We start from the raw sequence: 24,054 nt of genomic DNA on the forward strand, positions 1-24,054 counted from the left end.
CGGTCATCGTTTTCTTCCACGGCAGGGGTTTCGTGTACCTGGCCCCTGACTTCCACGGCTACGACGCCGTCAATCATCTCGCGCGCGAGGTCTCTGCCGTGGTTGTCTCCGTGAATTACCGACTGGCGCATGAGCACCGTTACCGGCACAATACGACGATGGGTTCGACGTCCTGGATTTGAAATCTATCCGAGTTAATTTTTTAATATAAAACAAAATAATCCATAAAAATAAAAATCATAACTATGATACATGTCCATCGCAGTCTCAAAAAGTTTCTCATTAACAAGATCTTCAATATTTAGGTTATGGAACTCGTAAGATTCAGAAACCGATAAAACATTTACAATGTAATATTATATCTCCATCATCACCTGCAAGAAAATTTAATGAAGATCAAATAAAACGAATATCTCTAAAATCATTCATTTAATATGTTAGATGATTAAATTAAATATTTTTAAACTAAAATATACAAAGATAATCGGTATAGACATAATCTTACTATTGAAGCTGTGATCTATGATTCTTCGAAGTATAGTATTCATCAATTATAGAATCCGAGTTTATATTTGAAGCAAACTCTCTCTCAGTGTAGATAATCATAGAATCTGTCAGAAAACTGTAACGTGTCGAGAATTTGAAGGGTCACGTAAACCACATGCATGCAAGTTGTTAAATTTCTTTGGTATTTTATTAAATCGTTTTAAGGTTTTAAATGCATTTTTATTTTGTTAATTTGTGTTTAAATATTTTTATGCATTTTATGCATAATTCATGCATGTTATAATTTAATTCATGAAATTTTAAATGTTCATTCATTAAAGATTTTTAAGTTTCAATTCGCGCTCGAACGAGGAACGGAGACCGGAGAATTTTCAAGAAAATTATTTTTATTACACGATTAATTTTCATTAATTAATATAAGATGTTTTAAAGGTATTTTTCAAGAATTGAGATTTATTGGGTATTTTTACCCGCAAGATTTTAATTTTTTAACGGTACGTAAATTTTATCGAATCGGGAGAATTTTTGAGGGTTCGGCTAGTATTTTAAAAATCTTTCCAAAACGAAATATCTGTCGGGACTGTGTTTGGATTTAATGAGCCTATTTTTAAGCTTATTGGGCTTAAAACCATTTTTATTTTAATTGAGGTTCATTAGTGCACATTTTAATTAACCTAAACTACAATTAAATTAAACATAAACCTATCCTACACCAATTATTATACCATCAACCGACACTCCCTTTCATTGCCACCTTGCCCTCTTGTTTCAGCATTTAATCCCCTAGCTAAGGTCTCGGATCTTGCTTGTCTTGGAATAAAGAAATTCCTCCGGCTTTCGGCTCGATTTCCTCCCGCATTTGCATCATTCAGGCACGCATTTGTATCATTCTTTTCTCATCACACACTCCATATGTAGGCTGTTATATGTGCATACTAGTAGGGTTTAAAGGCATTGCAGGTTATGTTGTTTATGCATCGGTTTTCAAGAATTTGTACATATTATATTATGCAAACTCACGTTTTCATGCATGCTGGTGTAAGGGGTTGCTGTCTTGGGTGGTTAGGAAGCTGTTTTGGTGAATGATATCAGTGGCAAGGGGCTGGAATTAAGGCTGGTGACGAGTTGAAGGAAAGTTGAAAGAGGTAGCCGAGAGTTGGGGTTTGAGGTGTTGTGATGGTTGTGGGGCGCGGTCTGGTGTATGGGTCGGCTGGGGACCTGAGGCTAGGGTCTGGTGTGTGTTTAAGTGTCCTAGGATGAGTCTCTTTATGGTGGTTCAAGGCCTGGAGCGGCAGCTAAGAGATTGAACAAAGAAAGCTGCGGCTGTGCACTTTGGGTTCGTGTAGAGCAAGTCACGGCTGTGGGTTTTAAGGCGGTTGCTGGACGGGGCCAGGGCGTGGGGCAGTGTCTTGGGTCGTTCCTTAGGGTCCTAGGGAGGGCCTGGTGGTGTTGGTTCAGGGCTGGGTTGGCTAGGGAAGGTGGCTAGACCAGGAAGCAACCCAGCTGCACCAATGGGAGACGGGTTAGGCTAGTCACGGCTCTTGCTTGCTTTGGGGCTCAGGCATTAGTTCTGAGTTTGAAAGGGGTGTATCATGGTCTTACGTTATGCCTAAGGTTGGGTCTAGGGCCTGGTTCGGGTCCGGTTCGAGTCGGTTTAAGCATGAGAGTCGAATTAAGGAAAAATGGTGACTAAGGCTTTCGGGTTAGCACATGCTGGAAATTCCAGCAGCTTGCTGACCTATTATTCTAGTGTCTAAAGGTCTGGTTTTGAGGTTTTTAGGATCTTTTAGATGTTTTTAAGATATGACAAAAAGTTGGGAACAATTCGGTTAAGTTTCGAGTCGATTCGAGTTAAAACCGGGACCCCGGTCCAAGTTTTAAAACGAATCGGTTAAGTTGTAAAATGGACTCGAATTTACATCTATGAATGCTTTTAAATATGTTTTGGGACATTTTAAGGAGTTTGGTAAGCTTCGGGTAAATTTTAGAGATCCAGGGGTAAATGGAAATTTTTGGGTTTCCAGGGGCAAAATGGTCATTTTGCACCCGGGGTGAGATTTTGGTCCTGGCAGCGCCCTGAGCACATTTTATCATGTTTTAAATGTTTATGCATCATGTTTATGAATTTTTATGAATTATGATAAATACGGTGCATGCTTGGTTTAAAAGAAAAAGTTACGTATATGCATGTTTTATTAAGTGGTGAATATGATGATGTTTTTGAATGATGGGAATTGGTTGTGACTAATACGATGATACGATTATATGATTGGAGATATCATGAGGGAAAAGGCCTCAGAGGGAGCCCGTTTACGGGAGAAGGCCCAGAGGGAGCCCGACGATCGTATTTCCATTGACATGATATGATAGGCCAAGACCCAGTTAACGGGTGAGAGTGTCGCTGGTGTCCCCGTCGTCCTGTACTGTGATTACACGTAGATGGATCCATCGACTGACATGATGATACGAAAGTCACAACTAATGAACTGAATTCAATTAAAAAGAAAATGTATACGTATATGATGACATGAGATGACATGCTTTAATACGATATGATTTTACACGACACGTTTACGTATATGATGACATGACATATTTTAATACGATATGATTTTATACGACATGTTTACGTATATGATGACATGAGATGACATGCTTTAATACGATATGATTTTACACGACACGTTTACGTATATGATGACATGACATGTTTTAATACGATATGATTTTACACGACACGTTTATTACGTATATGATGACATGAGCTGACATGTTTTGACGCGATATGATTTTACACAACACGTTTGTGTTATGTTTTTAAGTTCATGAAAGATATGTTGAGTATGATATTTTTCACTGCTGTGTGCTATGTATATGTACTTGTTATTCCTGATACAGACGTGTTGAGTCTTTAGACTCACTAGGCGTGTGTGATGCAGGTGAGCTAAATGCTGAGGAGACTGGAGGTTCCGAACTCTGATTAGGCAGAGTTGGTAGGGTGACACGACCCGAGGACCACATGTTTTCCGCATTACGATTTATGAGATTGAGAGGAGATGAATATTTTCATACGTTGATGAATTTAAGTTTTTTACTCGTTTATGTTTACATATGATTTTGGATGAGTTTGGTTAATTTAAAATGCACTATTTTTGCGGTAAGATAATTACGATTATTTTAAATATTATTTCAAAAATGTGAGCTTTAAAAAAAAATATTTCCGCACTTTTAAATCGAGTAGACGTTACAGTTGGTATCAGAGCAAGGATCTAGCATAGGGTTGTGCCACCGCCAGCTTCTGACGCTCAGTCTTCAAGCCTCAAGTCTGTAAGCTTTTATGATTTAAATGTTTTAAAAGATTTACTCTTATCACATGCATGTTAACATGATTTATGCTTTATGATGATCTACTATATATGTTTAACTGCTTTTATGATTTAAGGATTTACTGTTTTAAAAACTAGATTAAATAGCATGTTGGTTATGTTTGGAATTGGACGTGTCTAACAATTCGAATATTGGGCTTTAGGAGAGGTTGATAATGATTTTATTATATTGATTTTTAGGGTAGTAGTACTGATTTTATACTCTTTGGGATAATAAGTTAATCTTGAAAATTATGAATGATTTTGGACTTGTAGAATTTCTAAGAAATTACTGATGGTTCGTGTTTGCTAGTTGAATTAATTTTTGAGGATTTCATGTAAGGATTAATGATTCGAAATCTACGACGATCTTTGGAAGTATAAAAACGTAGAATTTATTTAAGATGCATGCTCTACCTAGTGGGACCTAAGGATTGAATTGCATGGATTGAGAATTTTAAGGACCTAACCGTATTAATCAATAATTTGAGGACCTAAGTGCAACAATAAAATTCTAAGGGACTATTTCGAATTTACCAAACTTTGGGATTAAATTTTTAGTTTTGAGAATTTTAAGGTTTAATGAGGCCAAATCGAAAATTTTATGGGCACCAAAATACAAATTTCGAAGAGTTGTAGGGCCAAGAATGTAATTTTCGAGGACTTTAAGGGCCAAGTTGCCAATCTCGAAATTTTTAAGAATTAAATTAAACTTTTGAGGAATACTTGAGTAAAATCAGTAATTATTTGAGGTTATGTGGATTGATTTTGGGTCTAATAAGCTTAAAATTATTGAACTTTATGTTACGAGAAACCTATAAAATGGAATTAGGAACACCAAGAACTTATGGGTAGTTGTGAAATTTTAGAAATTTAGGACAAATTGGATAATATTTGAGGAAAGTAAAAATTTAGTTTACAATTTTTAAGAAATTTGGGGGAACTAGTTCAGAAGTAAGTGAGAATTGAGTGGTTTAAAGGATAGGGATTTTCGATGATTTAGGCTTGAAGGGATATTTAAAACCTTGAAACATTGAGTTATAGTGTTATAAGGAATGATAATCAAGGACATTGTAAGATAAATCAACATTGGGCTTGAAAATTTAAGCGTTAGTGAAATAATGTTGTGGCAAATTGAGAATTTAAAGTGATGACTATTTAAGGTAAAGTTGATCGGTTAGATTAAATTATAAGAATAAACATTGAGTTAGCAAAATTTTGGGAACTTAAGTTTGATGTGTCATAAGTTTTAGTCATGATCTTAACAGTTAAGATTATACATTTGTTGGAATTTAAAATTTTCTAGAAAGTTGGGTATGATTGATGGTTAGGTTACTTGATAGACGCATGTAAGAATTGAGGTAGACATCTTGTCTTGAAGAATTCTTGGAAGTCATTAAAAAACTTTGGAACAAGCGATTATGTATGTGGGAATTATGTTATCTATTATCATTTGGGATGCGTAAGCTTGAATTTCAAGTTTATGAGATAGATGTTCATACGAAAATTTTGGGCAAAATAAAAACAAAAGAGAATTAGTTGTGTTCAACATAGGTTGCAAATAAACGAATATTAAGATTTTTAACGAGTAAGAAATCTAAAACCTTGATATGAAAATTCTAGAATTCTATGTGTTATACGTAAAGTTGATTTATTAGAGTTAGTCCAACATTAATATGTGATAACTTAGTAAGTTTTATACGCTAGAAGTAATTAAGTATTGAGGATACATAAGTATGCGACATTCGTTCCAATGAGGAAAGCCAAGAGTCTTATGCCTCAACTATATTGTACTTGGGAAGAGAATAGTTTAAGCATGTAATTGATACTAGAAGGGTTTTATTATCAAGGTAGAATGTTGATGTTGTACATTTTGGGTTTTATGGATTAATGCTACTCAAAGTTAAGATTTGCAACAATTTAATATTTGGGATGCACTCTTAAATAAGTAAGTTACGTAAGTTTGGTGCCGTAAAATAAAGATTTCATTCAAGGATCTTAGGCTAATATTATTATGTGGTTGAAATAAGATTTAACTTTTAAGTGTATTACAGAGGATAGAAGTCGATCATTAATTTTTGGTGCTAAGGTTTCTCAAGATGAACTGCATAAATGCTAATATAATAGGTCAATGAACATCTTGAGTATAATATAAGAAAGTAAGACCCAATAAAATTCGGACTGCCATTTTTAATATTGAAAATTTTAAGAAAAGTTGAAATTTGAGGTTATAGAAAAAAAATGAAACTAGGTTACCATGGGTCGTTATAAGTTGAGTTTCGCAAACCAGGATTTAGAGGGTAGAGTTTATTAAGATTGAGGAGACATAAGTACATCTTAAGATTCATTCATTAAAGATTTTTAAGTTTCATTTCGCGCTCGAACGAGGAACGGAGACCAGAGAATTTTCAAGAAAATTATTTTTATTACACGATTAATTTTTATTAATTAATATAAGATGTTGTAAAGGTATTTTTCAAGAATTGAGATTTATTGGGTATTTTTACCCGCAGGATTTTAATTTTTTAACGGTACGTAAATTTTATCGAATCGGGGGAATTTTTGAGGGTTCGGCTAGTATTTTAAAAATCTTTCCAAAACGAAATATCTGTCGGGACTGTGTTTGGATTTAATGAGCCTATTTTTAAGCTTATTGGGCTTAAAACCATTTTTATTTTAATTGAGGTTCATTAGTGCACATTTTAATTAACCTAAACTACAATTAAATTAAACCTAAACCTACCCTACACCAATTATTATACCATCAATCGACACTCCCTTTCATTACCACCTTGCCCTCTTGTTTCAGCATTTAATCCCCCAGCTAAGGTCTCGGATCTTGCTTGTCTTGGAATAAAGAAATTCCTCCGGCTTTCGGCTCGATTTCCTCCCGCATTTGCATCATTCAGGCACGCATTTGTATCATTCTTTTCTCATCACACACTCCATATGTAGGCTGTTATATGTGCATACTCGTAGGGGTTAAAGGCATTGCAGGTTATGTTGTTTATGCATCGGTTTTCAAGAATTTGTACATATTATATTATGCAAACTCACGTTTTCATGCATGCTGGTGTAAGGGGTTGCTGTCTTGGGTGGTTAGGAAGCTGTTTTGGTGAATGATATCAGTGGCAAGGGGCTGGAATTAAGGCTGGTGACGAGTTGAAGGAAAGTTGAAAGAGGTAGCCGAGAGTTGGGGTTTGAGGTGTTGTGATGGTTGTGGGGTGCGGTCTGGTGTATGGGTCGGCTGGGGGCCTGGGGCTAGGGTCTGGTGCGTGTTTAAGTGTCCTAGGATGAGTCTCTTTATGGTGGTTCATGGCCTGGAGCGGCAGATAAGAGACTGAACAAAGAAAGCTGCGGCTGTGCACTTTGGGTTCGTGTAGAGCAAGTCACGGCTGTGGGTTTTAAGGCGGTTGCTGGACGGGGCCAGGGCGTGGGGCAGTGTCTTGAGTCGTTCCTTAGGGTCCTAGGGAGGGCCTGGTGGTGTTGGTTCAGGGCTGGGTTGGCTAGGGAAGGTGGCTAGACCAGGAAGCAACCAGCTGCACCAATGGGAGACGGGTTAGGCTAGTCACGGCTCTTGCTTGCTTTGGGGCTCAGGCATTAGTTCTGAGTTTGAAAGGGATGTATCATGGTCTTAAGTTATGCCTAAGGGTTGGGTCTAGGGCCTGGTTTGGGTCCGGTTCGAGTCGGTTTAAACATGAGAGTCGAATTAAGGAAAGATGGTGACTAAGGCTTTCGGGTTAGCACATGCTGGAAATTCCAGCAGCTTGCTGGCCTATTATTCAAGTGTCTAAAGGTCTGGTTTTGAGGTTTTTAGGACCTTTTAGATGTTTTTAGGATATGACAAAAAGTTGAGAAAAATTCGGTTAAGTTTCGAGTCGATTCGGGTTAAAACCGGGACATCGGTCCAAGTTTTAAAATGAATCGGTTAAGTTGTAAAATGGGCTCGAGTTTACATCTATGAATGCTTTTAAATATGTTTTGGGACATTTTAAGGAGTTTGGTAAGCTTCGGGTAAATTTTAGAGGTCCAGGAATAAACGGAAATTTTTGGGTTTTCAGGGGCAAAATGGTCATTTTGCACCCGGGGTGAGATTTTGGTCCTGGCAGCGCCCTGAGCACATTTTATCATGTTTTAAATGTTTATGCATCATGTTTATGAATTTTTATGAATTATGATAAATACGGTGCATGCTTGGTTTAAAAGAAAAAGTTACGTATATGCATGTTTTATTAAGTGGTGAATATGATGATGTTTTTGAATGATGGGAATTGGTTGTGACTAATACGATGATACGATTATATGATTGGAGATATCATGAGGGAAAAGGCCCCAGAGGGAGCCCGTTTAGGGGAGAAGGCTCAGAGGGAGCCCGACGATCGTATTTTCATTGACATGATATGATGATATGATAGGCCAAGGCCCAGTTGACGGGTGAGAGTGTCGCTGGTGTCCCCGCCGTCCATTACTGTGGTTACACGTAGATGGATCCATCGACTGACATGATGATACGATAGTCACAACTAATGAACTGAATTCAATTAAAAAGAAAATGTATACGTATATGATGACATGAGATGACATGCTTTAATACGATATGATTTTATACGACACGTTTACGTATATGATGACATGACATATTTTAATACGATATGATTTTATACGACACGTTTACGTATATGATGACATAATTTAATACGATATGATTTTACACGACACATTTACATATATGATGACATGACATGTTTTAATATGATATGATTTTACACGACACGTTTACGTATATGATGACATGAGCTGACATGTTTTGACACGATATGATTTTACACAACACGTTTGTGTTATGTTTTTAAGTTCATGGAAGATATGTTGAGTATGATATTTTTCACTGATGTGTGCTATGTATATGTACTTGTTAATCCTGATACAGGCGTGTTGAGTTTTTAGATCACTAGGCGTGTGTGATGCAAGTGAGCTAAATGCTGAGGAGACTGGAGGTGCCTGCCGAACTCTGAGTAGGCAGACTTGGTAGGGTGACACAACCCGAGGACCACATGTTTTCCGCATTACGATTTATGAAATTGAGAGGAGATGAATATTTTCATACGTTGATAAATTTTTAAGATTTTTACTCTTTCATGTTTATGTATGATTTTGGATGAGTTTGGTTAATTTAAACTGCACTATTTTTACGGTAAGATAATTACGATTATTTTAAATATTATTTTGAAAATGTGAGCTTTAAAAAAAATATTTCCGCACTTTTAAATCGAGTAGACGTTACAAAAACAATCTCCCATTTTATTATGAAGAACTGTTTTAACATGCTTTATAGCAAAAATGCACGCTCCGTAGTTGCCATGGAAACAGGAAAAGTTAAAACTAGACGGATCAACTTGTCAATGAAATTATAATGTTGCAACTTTTTGTTTCAAAAAACCCTCGGCACAATTCTGAGATAGTGGACATTTTCTGAAAATCTTCATGACAAACTACATCGAGCTCAAAATGTTATAGCTGACACCTCAAATGATGCATTTCCTGTTGAGTGAAGTCCTCGGGATAATATTTCTCAGCGAGAATACAAATCTTGTCAATGTTGAACCATTTAAAATTATCTTTTGGATCCAAAGCAGAGCTGAGAATTAGAAGTTCAACTGTCTCATCACTGAATCTAGAGTTTAACTCTTCCAACTGAAAATCTATTGCAACATTAAATATATCATAATAAAAGTGATGTTCAACTGTGATGGTATCCTTCTTTTGGCATGAACGACTAGAATGCTTACAATGAGAACTCATCTCCGGTATATCGACATCCAATCTTGTGCAAAATGATTTTACATACGAAAGAAGAATATCAAAACCATCATTTCTCAATCTCAGGAAAAGTTATTTAGTCGTAGAGACCAAATCCATTGCACTTATGATATCAAGAGATTTTTGTTGCAAGACACGAAAAAGCAAATTTGTGATCCCCATAATTTTATGCATCAAATACAAAATAAAAATGAAATCAAAAGACTTCATCACTATTAATGAGCCACTAGCTTCCCCGCGCATTGAAGTAGAGGTGCCATCAACGATAATGTTTTCGAGCACATTAATAGTTGCATCATACATATCTATCAAGCTGCAAATAGAATCAAAATGGGAGCTCCAACGAGTAGTACCTGCTCGATGCAAAGTACCAATCTGATTAGCTCCTCGCCCAGTCTCGCGTTCACCGGCAACAATAGAACGTGCAATTTCATTAACTTGATAAGATTGTAACTCGACAATGCGCTTGGAAGAAGATGTAACAAGATTGACAATAGTCGTCAGATTTGAAAAGAAAAGCCATATAGAAATCTCCTTTTCAGCTGCTGTAACTAATGCTAGTTGGAGTCGATAGGCAAAACAATGTACATAATATGCATAGGGGAAACCTTTAAGAAATAAAGCTTGCAATCCATTAAAAGAACCACTCATGTTACTAGCATCATCATACCCTTGACCCCGCATATTATGAATCTCTAGATTATATCTAGTGAGGACATCACATATTTCTTTCTTGAGTGTTGCAATTGTGGTGTCATGAACATTCACAATTCGAAAAAAACGCTACCGCAAAAAATCATGGGCATCAACAAATCTCAAAATTATAGTCATCTGTTCTTTGTTAGATACATCTTTTGTTTCATCCACCAAAATACAAAACTTAGAATCTCCAATTTTATCACGAATTTTATTTCTGACTCTATTACCAATAATATGCAAGATTTCTTTTTGAACTTCTGGCGAGGTATATCTTGCATTTCTCGGAGCCTTGTCTAAGATACATCACCAATACTAGCATTCCATTTCCCCAATAGTTTTAACATCTCAATGAAATTACCACGATTTTGGGAATATGAAGATTCATCATGACCTCTCAATCCACATGCTTGCGGACTAAGCCAATGGATGCACTCAATTGTTGCTGCAAGCCTTAACCGATTTTTTTGAATCTGTTCAGAAGTTTATCGATTCATAACTTTATCTATATGCCTAGTGACATTCATCAAATCAACAACATATTTTGAAGATTTATTGTGTGTCGAGTTAGAACTTCCCATGTGAGACAAAAAAGCACACTTTGCTCCATCATTAACGCGTTTCCAACTTCTAAACCCTTCAATGGTAAATGTAAATTGTTGTGCTTCACTTAATTCAAAAAGATAGCACGGAAAACAAAATACCGCATCCTTCGAAGGAGAGTACTCTAACTATGGAAACTTTTTAAACCATGTATATTGAAATCGACGATGCTGGTTTCCTGATTCAGACCGTGGGTATTCCGACAATTTAGGTTGATATGACCCCATTTTGATATAAGCTCGTCTAATTTCATCACGATGATTAACATGATGTCGCAACATCGAAATACGCAATACAGGATCCCGTTTAAGGGAAGTTTCATCAAACACAACTCTTTGAGATTTAGAAGGAGGTCCGGGCTCCTCAATATGAATGGATACATGAGTCTTCACCCTCTTGGATGATGAATGATTATCAATTATTGGTTGAAAGAATGATAAAATATTGTTTCTCCTCTTTCTCTCTTGATTTGACATTAAAATAACCTAATATAAAAAAAACTATTAAATTTAGATTAGAACCAAATAATATGAAGTACATAGATAAATTTAACGTTAATAACATGACAATGCTCGGTAAACAAATCATTCAAGAACATGTAAGGATTTCCCGATCATATTCGTCTATTTCTTGGCATTACAATCAACCCAATCATCCAAACATATTGAAATACCAAGAATTCTCATAAATATCACATAATTAAATATGAAATAATTTATAGACTAGTCGAATTATACCTCAAAGACTTCCGATCGTCGAATTTTAGCAAGCTTTAATGAAGTGAAGAGTGGTAGTATTTTTTGTGGGTTTGCTTTTCTTCTCTTTCTCGTGATTAAGGAGATGCAACTACACGTACTCGCTTTCTTTCTTTCTTTACCTGGCCTATCTTCTTCTCCTTCATTTTTTTGTGCAAATTCACCATCCTCCCTCGATTTTTGCACTTTATCTGTGGAGAGAACAATTCATATATGTCACACATATAAATCCATGTTTTTGAATTTCTTGACTTGAATTTGAAAAAAAGTCTATAATATTTTACGCGATATATCAATTTCAATTCTTTTATCAAATGAAAATAAAAGACAAAATTCTCTGAGAGGTATGTATGTTTACATGATGAAATCTAGAAGTGTGACCACATAACACGCACTTGGCACATGCTCGAGGGACCATTCTATGATTCAAAATCACAAACATACGATGAAATCCAGAAGTGTGAGTGTAACTACATAACACGCACTAACGGCACAATCAACTATTGATATGTTGAAAATTGTGAATTAAAACAGCAGAAAGTATCCAATATTTTAAAGTATTTCCTTGCCTTGCTCACCATTATTCTCACAAAATATCAATTCAACTGTACCTTACATCAACTTCTAAAAATACTCCCCAATATAAAATTGTCATGTTCATGAATCATTAAAAAAATGAGAGCAAAAATAATATTCTAGGGAACATGCCATGAATTAATTAACAAACATCACAATAATGGATATATGGAATCTCGCTCATTCGAAAAACAAAAAAGAATCAAATAAGAACTCAGAACAAAGCAAGAGCACGGTTATCTACTTATCTTGAGTACTCGTGACGGTGGTCGGAACTCCGGGATAAGGTGGCGATGCGGGCCGGCGGCTCACGGCTGATGCTGGTAGAGGAGATGAGCGACACGATGGTTGGGATTTGGGAGGAGGGTTTGACAATTTTTTTTGTAAAGCTTTTGTGCGTGTCTTCCATTTTTTCTTCTATTTCAAGATATCAAACAATATAGTATGGATTTTGGGCTGAGAAATCATTTTTTAATGCCCATTTTGATAAACATTTATTAATTGTAATTTGGATTACTGGGTTGGACCATACATATTAACTGGGCTGGACCAAAACTAACACATACTAATAAAAAAAGTTCAGGCCACCCGGGCTACAGTCCAGATGGCCACAAGTCTCCCTCCGCCCCTGCTGCCACCTAATGCTAATTTGTCGAGGTGTTTCCTCGCCAGTGACAGTGCCGGAGGCCACCACGTGGCCGTGCGAGCATGTCTCTCAGATTTCACGCACCCCAAGATACCATATTTATCCTTATATTTTCAGTGGAATAATATATATTAAAAATGAATTTTAAATGCCGAATCAATTATCGACAGCATCTGCACACTAGTTGCGGTTTTGGTCGTTTAATGGGTTAATATGGAATAAATTTTTCGATTTTTGTTTTATATAAGATGATTGATCAATAAAATGAGGTTTTGGTTGTTTAATAGGTTTACATAGAGTAGAATTTTTAATTTTTGTTTTGTATAAAATGATCGGTCAATCATTTTATTTGAAATAAAAATATAAGACATATCAATATATATTTTTGTAGTGAGATGATCGGTGAATTGATCGACCGATCATCTTAAACAAACACTTCAAGAGTTCTACTTTATATTTTTTTATTTTGTAGTGACATCTTATGCAAACACAATGAGTGTTCTATTACCGATGTAGCATAGTCTCTATATAATTCAAGAGATAATTTATTTTTTTGTTTAGAATTAAAATTGATTAGTTTTGTGATATATTTTTTGCTCAACATATAGTCCTATAATCTGAAGCCAAACAAATAAAATATTTCTGATAATTATTTCCAGTTGCAACTACCCCACCAAGAAATATGGCGAGTTGATTAATTTATTGAATGGATTATATGTGTCTTTAAACAAAACACACTCATGTCAACTAATCCTGCGTCGAAGGTGATCGGAGTGGTGGCTATCATGCCGTTTTTCGGAGGAGAGGAGCGGACCAAAGCGGAGACAGAGCTAGCGGAGGTCGACATACTCGTGTGACCATGGTTCGGTGTCGCGGTCGCGGTCGCGGAGATTGGAACGGATGCAACCGTTCCAGTTACAATGAAATTTCGCGGAACGGTTGCGGAACGGATATTTAAAAATTTTTTTATAAATATTTAAAAATTAAAAATTTTGGAAAATATTTAGAAATATAAAAATTAAAATAAATATCATTTAAATAGATTATTTGATGTAAATAAGAAATTTAAATATTTTTAAAATTTTATTAACAATTTATTGAACACAATTTATATCGTCTTTATATTTGAAATATTTCCAACCATATCAAAAATTAAATATACTATTAAAAATTATTTGTATTTAATTAATTAAAACTTTAAAATATTTTCGATTGGATATATATAAGTTCACACAAATTTGAATCAATTTAGAGTGATGGACTAATAATAAGCATCAAATATTATATAAAGTGATGTTACAAATTATTTAACATCAATTAAAATAGAAATATTTTATAATTAACTTAGTTTTTTTTCACACTTTGTAATGAAAATTTCTCAATAGAAATAGTTGACTTGCGGTCTCTTCTTTATTAGTCTTTCATTGATGGATGCAGCGGAAAGAAGACTCAAGATTCACCATCTCACATCAACCGATGTGCTTTGCTTTCCAATGTTCCTAGTGAAATTAATGTTAAGCTTATTAAATTACTCATATCATATAATAATATAATAACAATGAGAAATGAAATATAAGTTGATGAAAACAAACATTTATATAGAAAGATACCTGTAAATGTTATATCATCGAGACTAATACCATGAAGAATGACGTGAAGGAACAAAATCATTAGTGTATTCTTCTTCAGGATTCAGTTGAGAAAATTGATCTCCACCATATGGTTGCTGATATAAACCAGTGTTAAATTGTCCTAGTGGATATGCATTGAATAGTGGATTTGAAACTGAATGTATATGGTGTAATGAGGGAGAATTTAATAATGTATCGTCACGACGATGGTAGTCTCCAAATTCTTGATGTCCAAAAGAATTACTGGCCTCACTTGAAGATATAGAACCATGACCATCATGTCTAATACCAGTGGCTGTTGGTGCTTGAGGATTATGATATCTATTTCGGCCACTATTAGAAAATCTCTCAAATTGATTATTCCTAGAACCGGTGTATTGAGACGATCCATAATCATGAGATGATAAATCATCATGTCTTGTGCTATAATCATGAGAATACCCAAAGTCTGGTTCATTATATCCAATGGCACCACGACCAAAATCTTGAGAGCTCCAATGGTAATTTCTCGAATTATCTCCAAACTGAAATTGATGGTGACCCCCCAAGCCCAAATTTTTTATTTCCTCTTCAACACGCATATATGAATATGAAGATCCACTAAAATGTTCATCATCTTCAGCACTCGAGAACCCTGTCAAACTTGCTAAAAAGCGACGTTGTTCTTCTATCCCAGGACGATACCCATGATCAGTGTCTTGTGTTGCATAATAATTCTCTTTCCCCCGTGCCCATGACATACCAGTATCATATTGATCATCTTGACATGCATGATCAGCATCTCCAGTGTTTTTTGCCACTTTCCCGATTGTTCCCATCACCACTATCATCATTGTCGTCACTTTTATCGTCATTGTCAGTTTCATCACTTTCATTTAATATGTTTCCTTTTCCTTTTGATAATCTTGAGGTGCCCTCATTGTTTTTGTTCTTGTTGCTCTCTAGGGCATTTGATATTTCATGACCTTGATCTAACCATTCTAAGCCATCGTCTTGCAACACAGAGGGTTCATTATCTCTAGTCCATTCATTTAAAATATCATCATCTTTGAATATGTGATCAAGATCTATAGGATTATAGTAACCATCATCTCCACTTTTTTGCATCAAATTTCGTACTCTTAACCGCATATTGTAATGGACATATACCAATTTATGCAATTTTCAATCGCCAAACGATTGCGAAGCTTAGTATGTATTAAAGACCATGTGCTCCAATTTCTCTCACAACCAGAAGATGAACATGTTTGACTAAGAACTTTAATTGCAAGTTTTCTTAGGTGGGAAGCTTCTTCACCATACTCATTCCACCATTCAGCTGAGAAATGAAACATATGATATATATTGTATAACTTTAATATCTATGAAAAAACATAAAGAAATTCAAATCTGGAAGACTTTTTTTAACCGCCATTTTTGCAAGTGGGGATTGATAAGTGCAAGATTTGCAATTAATTTAAATGTTAACCCATTAGATCTATGCTGGTTTCGAGCAGATTTATGCTTGGTTTTTGTTGTTTTGTGTAGTGCAGGGGATATACAATTATGGGATGGGTTAGAGCAATCAGAGACATCTTTGAGCAGTAAAACAGCGAAAGACTCAGAGCCGCAGCGCCACAACAAGCGCTGCAGTGCCACAATGTACGAAACATAAACGCCGCAGCGCTACAAGATGAGCGCCGCAGCGCTACAAGATGAGAGCCGCAGCGCCAGCAGGCCGAGAGACAAGCGCCTAGGCGCTGCACAAGCAGAGCTGCGGCGCCTCAATGCCGAGAGCTAAGCGCTTAGGCGCTAAGGGATAAGCGCCGCGGCGCGAATGCTCACGAACAACGGGCGCCTAGGCGCCACTTACTCAGCGCCGCGGCGCTAATGGCGGCATAACAAGACTAAATGGGCTTCGACTTACGGCTCGGACGGGAGAATAAAAAGAAAAACAAGGGTTCAGAAAAGAGGTTCCAAAAAGATTCTACAGGCAGCCGTCATATCATTCGAGAAGAGGAGAAAAAGTGAGAGCGCACGGAGCAAGGGACGCGAAGAACAGAGATAAAAGACGTTGGATCCGGACACGGAGACGCACTTTCATCTCTCGCCAACACGTTCTTAATTCGGTTTCTTACTTTTACGTTTTTAATGATTACAAACAGGTTTTGTATTGATTTAAATTCGAGTATGAACTAATTCTATTTTCTAGAGATTGATGTAGTCTTGGTTGATCCTATGTTATTTACGTTTTGAACTTTCATGAATTAATTCATCGTGTTTATTTGCGATTTCTTTTCATTAATGCTTTTGAATTACTGGCCATAATTCGACTGATCTAATAATTGAGATCTAACACTCGAGAGAGGTGATCAAAATTAGGACAGGGGAAATCGCATCGTCAGATGTTTATAACGTGCAAAAGACGTATAACTTTGGCGAATCCATAGGAGAACCTTGGTTGCATTTATTACGTGTTACTTGATTTTGAATAGACATATTAAAATCGGTAATGGGTAATACAGTTTTCTAGTTATCACTTGAAAAAGGGAATAGAAATTATTGTGAGTTATTGGTTAGTAAACACGATGCAATTAAATAACATGTTAGTTAATTTTGATTTAGCATAGGGGAAACCAGACGAAATCATATCTCTAGATTTATTTACTCGGTGAATCTCTACTGCGTGCTAGAGTTACAGGATTTGTTATTTTATTTGAATTGATCATAAACCAACCATTTGATTTGTCTAAATAAAGTTGAGCTATGTCAATCATGGTAATTAATATACAATTTTGAATAATTACTCTTCGTGGGATCGATATCTGTACTCAACCAGTACTCAAACTTGACACCGTATACTTGCGGTAGTGAAAATACTCAACAAGTTTTTGGCGCCGTTGCCGGGGAGTAAACTATTTAATTGCATATTGATATCATTACTAAGTAGTCTTTACTTTAATTTAGACTTTATTTTATTTTACTATTTATTCTGTTAATTGATAATCTTCTCTGTTTTGCAGTGCATGCGAAGATTTCAAAATCCCGACTTGCTGATTTTTGATCCAGAAATCGAAAGAACTGCCAGGAGATTAAGGAAAGCAAGGAGAGACGAAATTAAAGCAATGGCTGAAAACAGAGATAATCAGAATGAGCCCCCTAGAGAGGTGCCAATCCGGGAACATTTCCGCCCAGTCATCAACGCTCACTACTCTGGAATAGCTCATGGAACTATTGCTGCTAATAATTTCGAGCTAAAGCCCGCACTCATCAACATGGTTCAACAGAACCAATTTGGAGGAGCAGCCACCGCAGATCCCCATCTTCACCTCAGAACTTTTCTGGAGATCACGGATACGGTAAAAATTAACGGTGTTTCTGACGAAATTATTCGATTGCGCCTGTTTCCGTTTTCTCTTAGGCATCACGCAAGGAGTTGGCTCCAATCTCTACCGCTGGGAAGTGTTACTACTTGGGCAGATTTGGTTACGAAGTTTCTGTCAAAGTACTTTCCTCCTGCTAAATCTGCTCAGCTGAAAATAGATATCACCAACTTCAGGCAGAGAGAATTTGAAGTATTATATGAGGCGTGGGAGCGATACAAAGAATTACTCAGGAAGTGTCCGAATCATGGATATGCAGATTGGGTACAAATCGAGTTATTTTACAATGGTTTGGATGGGCCGACTAGAGGGAATGTGGATGCAGCCGCCGGAGGTACTATTTTTTCTAAAACACCTGATGAGGCATATGAATTGCTTGAACAGATGACCATTAACAGTTATCAGTGGCCGAGTGAGAGATCTGGATCAAGGAAACCTGCTGGAGTGTATGCTGTAGACCCGATCACATCACTTACTGCACAGGTTTCGGCATTAACCGCATAGATAGCAGCGATGAACAAGCCAGGCCAATCTACGTCTGATGTAGCATTGGTGACTGCTGAGGAAGAACCAGTTGTGGAGGAAGCTCAGTACATCAACAATCGCGGTTTTGGAGGTTATCGAGGTAATCCTCCCCCTAATACTTATCATCCAGGTTTGAGGAATCACGAGAATTTCTCCTATGCAAACAACAATAACGTGTTGAATCCTCCACCGGGGTTCAATACACAGAAAGGGGAAGGAAAGCCATCTTTTGAAGATCTAGTTGGGACGTTTGTGACTGAGTCTGGGAAAAGAATGGCGAGAACTGAGTCTCGTCTTGATAACATGGAGACACACATTGGAAATATGGGTGCCACGATGAAATCCTTGGAAACACAGATTGGGCAACTAGCCAATGCTTTAAAAGACCAGAATCGAGGACAGCTTCCTAGCAATACCGAGGTGAATCCTAGGGAACAGTGCAAAGCTGTCACACTGAGGAGTGGCAAGGAAGTCGGAATCCCAAAGCCTGCTGAAGAAAGTGTAGAGATTACAATTGAGGAAGATGAGGGAAAGAGTGCAAGTGTTGGAGAAGAGAAAGTAGAGGAACCTCAGAAAGTACTTAAACAGCAGCCCTTACCAAAGGTGAATCTTCCATATCCACAGAGGTTCAAGAAGAAAGGACTAGATGATCAGTTTGCGAAGTTCCTGGAAATTTTCAAGAAAATACACATTAACATCCCATTTGCCGATGCATTGGAGCAAATGCCCAACTATGCTAAGTTCATTAAGGATGTGATGTACAAGAAGAGGAAACTTCAAGAATTTGAGACCGTAAAGCTGACCGAAGAGTGCAGTGCCATACTCCAGAGGAAACTACCACAGAAACTCAAAGATCCAGGGAGTTTTACTATTCCCTGTGTTATTGGTGGCTCTAGAGTAAATAGAGCTTTATGTGATTTGGGTGCTAGTATAAATTTAATGCTTTTTTCTATTTACAGGACTTTGGAGCTTGGCGACGTGAAACCTAGCACTATTACTTTGCAGCTGGCAGACAGATCACTTACCTATCCACGAGGGATAGTAGAGGATGTGCTGGTAAAGGTAGACAAATTCATATTTCCTGCTGATTTTGTCATCTTAGATATGGAAGAAGACCAGGAGACTCCGCTTATCTTTGGAAGGCCATTCTTGGCCACCGGGAAAGCCTTGATTGATGTGCACAAGGGCGAGCTCACATTGAGAGTAGGTGGAGAAGAAGTCGTGTTCAACATCTACAACACCATCAAAGGACCAAATGAGGTAAGTACTTGTAATAGCATTGATATAATTGATTCATGTGTATCTCATGTTGGTGCAGGTAGGATGACAAAAGACTCTTTAGAGAGATGCTTGTTGGAGTCAGCTTCCACAGTGGATGAAGAGGACTGGGATGTGCGAGAGGATTTACTTTCTCTTAATACGCTACCTAAAGAAAAGATTAATGCCCAACATGAAGAGTTACTTGAGAATGCAAGTAAAGAGGTACCAAAAGCATCCCCTGCATTGAAGGAATTACCGAGTCATTTGTGCTATGCATTCTTAGACGAGAGTTCGTCACATCCGGTAATTATATCTTCTGCTCTTACTATTGATGAAATGGATAGGTTGTTGAGGGTGTTGCGAGAATTTAAGTCTGCTTTGGTATGGACAAGTGCTGATATAAAGGGGATTAGCCCTACTGTTTGTATGCATAAAATACTGATGCATGAGTCCTATTCCCCCTATGTTGATCATCAGAGGAGGCTTAATCCAGCCATGAAAGAAGTTGTGAGGGCTGAGGTATTAAAATTGTTAAATGCTGGTGTTATTTATGCTATATCTGACAGTTCTTGGGTTTCACCAGTACAAGTAGTGCCTAAAAAGGGAGGTATAACTGTAGTAAGAAATGAGAATAACGAATTGATTTCAACTCGTCCAGTGACTGGTTGGCGAGTGTGTATAGACTACAGGAAATTGAATGATGCGACTAGGAAAGATCACTTCCCCCTTCCCTTTATTGACCAGATGCTTGATAGAGTAGGTTGTTATCATTATTATTGCTTTCTAGATGGTTATTCAGGTTATAATCATATTGTCATAGCACCGGAGGATCAGGAGAAGACTACCTTCACTTGCCCCTACGGTACATTTGCTTTCAGGAGAATGCCATTTGGTCTCTGCAATGCACCTGCTACTTTTCAGAGGTGTATGATGCCCATATTTTCTGACATGGTCGAGGAAATAATGGAAGTTTTTATGGATGATATCTCTGTATTTGGTTCATCTTTTGATCATTGTTTGCAGAATCTAACGCTTGTTTTGCAGAGATGTCAAGCAAAGAATCTAGTGTTGAATTGGGAAAAATGTCATTTCATGGTTCCAGAAGGTATTGTGCTTGGGCACAAAATTTCGGCTAGAGGGATAGAAGTGGACAGAGCCAAAGTGGTGGCAATCGAAAATATCCCACCGTCGAGGAATGTAAAAGGGATCAGAAGTTTCTTGGGACATGCCGGGTTCTATCGTCGTTATATTAAAGATTTCTCTAAAATTACTAGACCTTTATGTAATTTATTAGAGAAAGATTCTACATTTATTTTTGACGATGATTGTTTGCAGGCGTTTAACAGGATCAAGGCAGCACTGATTTCCGCACCCATCATGATAGTGCCTGATTGGAATGAGCCCTTTGAGCTCATGTGCGATGCTAGCGACTATGCTGTGGGAGCAGCATTGGGACAAAGACGAGACAAGATGTTCAAAGCTATCTACTATGCAAGTCGTACACTCAATGCAGCTCAACAGAATTACACAACTACTAAGAAAGAAATGCTAGCAGTGGTGTTTGCATTCGACAAGTTCAGAACATATCTCATAGGCACCAAGGTAACTGTTTTCACTGACCATGCAGCTCTTCGCTACTTGTTTGCCAAAAAGGATGCCAAGCCCAGGTTGATACGATGGATACTCCTACTACAAGAATTTGACTTTGAAGTCAAAGACAAGAAAGGTTGTGAGAACCAGGTGGCTGATCACCTGTCACGACTAGAGCTGGAAGAAAGAACTGAAGGTGGAGTTATCAATGAGTCGTTCCCAGACGAACAACTCTTCAAGGTAAATGTTACGCATCCTTGGTTTGCAGATATAGCAAATTTTCTGGCTGCAGAGGAATTACCTTCAGATTTAACTTATCACCAAAAGAAGAAATTTCTTCATGATGCCAAGTTTTATCTGTGGGATGATCCTTTCTTGTTCAATAGATGCGCTGATCAGATAATTAGACGATGTGTAGCTGAGGAAGAAGCGGGTATGATTCTAGAACAGTGCCATTCCTCACCCTACGGTGGACACTTTGGAGCATCTAGAACAGCAGCTAAAGTATTACAGTCAGGTTTTTATTGGCCTAGTTTATTTAAAGACAGTTATACTTTAGTTAAGTCATGTGACAAATGCCAAAGAGTTGGCAATATTTCTAGACGACATGAATTACCACTAACAAATATTTTGGAGGTGGAACTCTTTGATGTCTGGGGCATTGACTTTATGGGTCCCATCCTTTTATGGTCAATCTTACATTTTACTTGCTGTTGATTATGTATCCAAATGGGTGGAAGCAATTGCCACCAGTACTAATGATGCTCGAGTTGTTGTTAAGTTTGTCCACAGGAACATCTTCACAAGATTTGGAACGCCTAGAGCCATTATCAGTGATGAAGGTACACATTTCTGTAACAAAATTTTTAACTCACTATTGGCCAAGTATGATGTGAAGCACAGGGTGACACTGGCATACCACCCGCAAGCTAATGGGCAAGCAGAGATATCAAACCGGGAGATCAAGCAAATATTAGAAAAGACAGTGAAGACAAACCGGAAGGATTGGGCGATCAAGCTAGATGACGCTTTATGGGCGTACATGACTGCATACAAGACACCAATCGGGATGTCACCTTATAGGTTGGTCTTTGGGAAAGCTTCCCATCTACCTCTGGAACTGGAGCACAAAGCATTTTGGGATATGAAAAAGCTCAATTTTGATATGGGAGCATCGGGCGAGCAACGACTGTTACAGTTGAATGAGATGGAGGAATTCATGAATGATGCATACGAAAATGCAAGGATATACAAAGAAAAGACCAAGAGATGGCACGACAAGCAGATTCTTCGACGAGATTCGAACCAGGGCAACAGGTGTTATTATTCAATTCTCGACTGAGGTTGTTTCCTGGTAAATTAAATCACGATGGTCTGGACCATTCACAATTGAAACAGTGTACCCACATGGTGCAATTGAGTTAAAGTGCAAAAATGGTGAGACATTCAAAGTCAATGGTCAGAGGGTCAAACACTATTTTGGGAGTGAAGTGAGACACATGGACAACATCCCACTTGGAGAACCAAAGTAGACATGCATAAGTCGGGCTGACGACGTTAAACCAAGCGCTTGTTGGGAGGCAACCCAACCAGTATCTTTTATAGCTTTCGTTTTCTTTATTCGCTTTTATTTTATTTTCAGTAGTATAATTGTTTTTACATTTTCTTTTTATCTCATTTGGCATGTGAAAATTAGATACTGATTTATGCATTTTTATGTAGGTACAAGTTGAAACAAGGCAAGGAACGAACTCGTTTTGGCATGAGCTGCACCTGAATAGCGCCAAGCTCCATACAAAAAGCGCCGCAGTGCTAAAAGCAGAGAAGGAAGCGCCACGGCGCTGCCAAGGAAGCGCCGAGGCGCTAAAATGCGAAGACTAGGCGCCGCAGCGCTAGATAATCAGCGCCTAGGCGCTGAAAGCCGAAGGTTAAGCGCCGCGGCGCAACTTAATCAGCGCCGTGGCGCTAGGTCGTTTTATATGAAAAAAAAGGAGGGACCGAGAGTTATTTTCAGAGAAGCAAGAACCCAGCGCCACAGCCCCTCATCGCCTCCTCCACCAAAATTTCGACCCTCCACCATAAATCTCCACCACTTCTCCTTCAAAAAACCATATTATACCACACAACACAGCCTGCACCCCAGCAGCCACGTGCACAGACCAGGGACCCCTGTATGGATGAAGTCGATCTTAAGCTGGAGAGATTGTTGAGGATGACGCGTGAGCACCAGGCGTACGTTTATGATTATCATCGCGTGTTTTCGCAGCATTACCCCCCTACCAACCCATCTGGTGAGCCATTCCCACCACAGCCTACATTCGGACATGAACCTGATGATAATGAGGAGGAGCCTGAGCTGTCAGGCGAGGACAGCGAGTCCTGACGCTCACTGTGTGAGGTACGGAATCCCCCGTTTTTTTATGCTTTATTACTGTACATTGGGGACAATGCACGTACTTAAGTTTGGGAGGGGGGGGGTCGTCTACTTGTCAATAACTGTCATTTACTGCCCATTTACTCTGCTTTACTTTTGGCTTTCAGTTTTCAGTTCGTATTTTTAGGTGCTTGATCAGCTATGCGAAAAAAAAAAAACCGTTTATTTATTTTCATTGCATGTTAGAATTGTTAGGACTAGTCATGGATAAGCTATCGTGAGGCCGACGATGAAAATAACATCGTGAGTCTGAAGCATGAACGTATTCGTGAGTACTTGGGAGT

General features: G+C 37.7%; 1 protein-coding gene and 1 long non-coding RNA gene across 2 annotated transcripts; one reads left to right on the plus strand and one right to left on the minus strand.

Moving 5' to 3' along the window:
- Positions 1 to 237: 237 nt before the first annotated feature.
- Positions 238 to 10,309, minus strand: LOC142524887 (uncharacterized). Its single transcript, XR_012814986.1, has 2 exons — positions 10,046 to 10,309; positions 238 to 374 (listed from the first exon to the last, which is right to left on the minus strand). It is a non-coding gene; the product is annotated as an uncharacterized LOC142524887 (long non-coding RNA).
- Positions 10,310 to 18,474: 8,165 nt separating this feature from the next.
- Positions 18,475 to 23,113, plus strand: LOC142523927 (uncharacterized). Its single transcript, XM_075627661.1, has 5 exons — positions 18,475 to 20,638; positions 20,791 to 20,851; positions 21,093 to 21,853; positions 22,077 to 22,653; positions 23,059 to 23,113. Exons 1-5 carry the CDS (start codon positions 18,475 to 18,477, stop codon positions 23,111 to 23,113), a joined length of 3,618 nt encoding a protein of 1,205 aa, XP_075483776.1.
- The last annotated feature ends 941 nt before the right edge of the window (positions 23,114 to 24,054 follow it).

Source organism: Primulina tabacum, chromosome 14 (assembly GCF_025594145.1).
Source record: "Primulina tabacum isolate GXHZ01 chromosome 14, ASM2559414v2, whole genome shotgun sequence".
Lineage (NCBI taxonomy): Eukaryota > Viridiplantae > Streptophyta > Magnoliopsida > Lamiales > Gesneriaceae > Primulina > Primulina tabacum.